The 1688-nt window shown below is 59.5% G+C and overlaps 1 protein-coding gene across 1 annotated transcript in view; it reads left to right on the forward strand.

Moving 5' to 3' along the window:
* LOC104527320 (plectin-like) overlaps window positions 1–1681 on the forward strand; it is a gene marked incomplete at both ends in the record, with an annotated part of 1999 nt that extends 318 nt beyond the window's left edge. The window contains 3 exon segments of the mRNA XM_029085706.1: window positions 1–579; window positions 582–1326; window positions 1328–1681. The exon segment at window positions 1–579 is cut by the window's left edge and continues 75 nt beyond it. Coding sequence (XP_028941539.1) covers window positions 1–579; window positions 582–1326; window positions 1328–1681 — 1678 coding nt within the window.
* Between the last annotated feature and the right edge of the window lie 7 nt (window positions 1682–1688).

Here is a 1688-nt window from a genome sequence, read left to right on the forward strand (position 1 = left end):
TGAGCAAGGAGAACTTAGACAAGTTGGCCAAGGGCGTGGTGAGCGTCGGCGAGCTCTCGCAGAGGGAAGAGGTCAAGAAGTACCTGCAGGGCAAGAGCAGCATCGCCGGCTTGTTAATCAAACCCACCAATCAAAAGATGAGCATCTACGAAGCCATGAAGAAGAAGCTGCTCAGCCCCGGCACCGCCTTGGTCCTCCTGGAAGCTCAGGCTGCCTCCGGCTTCATCATCGACCCCGTGCGAAACGCGCGGCTCTCGGTCAACGAGGCGGTGAGAGAGGGAGTGATCGGGCCGGAGCTGCACAACAAGATGCTGTCGGCGGAACGGGCGGTCACCGGCTACAAGGATCCCTACACTGGAGACAAGATCTCCCTCTTCCAGGCCATGAAGAAGGAGCTCATCGTCAAGGAGCACGGCATCCGCCTGCTCGAGGCCCAGATCGCCACCGGCGGCATCATCGACCCCGTGCACAGCCACCGCCTCCCCGTGGAGGTGGCCTACCGGCGCGGCTTCTTCGACCATGAGATGAACCAGATCCTCTCCGACCCCAGCGACGACACCAAGGGCTTCTTTGACCCCCACACACCTACCTGCAGCTGATGGAGAGGTGTGTGACTGACCCGGACACGGGGATGTGCCTCCTGCCGCTCACTGACCAGGCGGCCAAGGCCAGAGAGTTCGTTTACACCGACAGAGAAGCCAAGGACGTCTTTAAGAAGGCCACGGTGACGGCACCGTTTGGCAAGTTCCAAGGGAAGACAGTGACCATCTGGGAGATCATCAACTCTGAATACTTCACTGAGGACCAAAGGCGGGACCTGATCCAGCAGTACAGGACCGGCAAGATCACGGTGGAGAAGATCATCAAGATCATCATCACGGTTGTGGAGGAAAGCGAGAAAAAGAGCCAGATGTTCTTTGAGGGCCTCCGTGCTCCTGTGCCCGCCGCCGAGCTGCTGGACAGCAAAATCATCAACAAGGACCTCTACAACCAGCTGCACCAGGGCAAGAAGTCTGTGAAGGACGTGGCCGAGATGGAGTCCGTGCGGCAGTACCTGAAGGGCACGGATGCCATCGCTGGTGTCCTGGTGGAATCAACCGGACAGAAGCTCACCTTCTACGACGCCCTGAAGAGGAACCTGCTGAAGCCAGAGGTTGCCCTGTCCCTGCTGGAAGCACAGGCTGCCACCGGCTACATCATTGACCCCGTGAAGAACAAGCTGTTCTCCGTTGACGAGGCGGTGAAGGCCGAGGTGGTGGGGCCGGAGTTCCACGAGAAGCTGCTGTCGGCAGAGAAGGCGGTGACTGGCTACAAGGATCCCTCCACGTTCCCTCTTCCAGGCTCTCCAGAAGGGTCTCATCCCTGGTGACACCGGGGTCCGGCTCCTCGATGTCCAACTCTCCACCGGTGGCATCATCGATCCTGTCAACAGCCACCGGCTCCCTCTCGAGGTCGCCTACAAGCGAGGCTACTTGAACCCCGAGATGAACGAGGCTCTGTCTGAGCTCCGAGGTGACACCAAGGCTTTCTATTGTCCCAACACCCAAGAGCACCTCACCTACGCCCAGCTGCAGAAGAACTGCCACCGTGACAAGCAAACCGGCTTCCACCTGCTGCCCTTGTCGGACAAAGCCATCCAGTCGCAGCAGGAGGAGGTCTACACGGACAGCCAGGCCAAGGAGTGCTTC

The sequence above is a fragment of the Antrostomus carolinensis genome, unplaced genomic scaffold (assembly GCF_000700745.2).
Source record: "Antrostomus carolinensis isolate BGI_N321 unplaced genomic scaffold, ASM70074v2 scaffold39756, whole genome shotgun sequence".
NCBI lineage: Eukaryota > Metazoa > Chordata > Aves > Caprimulgiformes > Caprimulgidae > Antrostomus > Antrostomus carolinensis.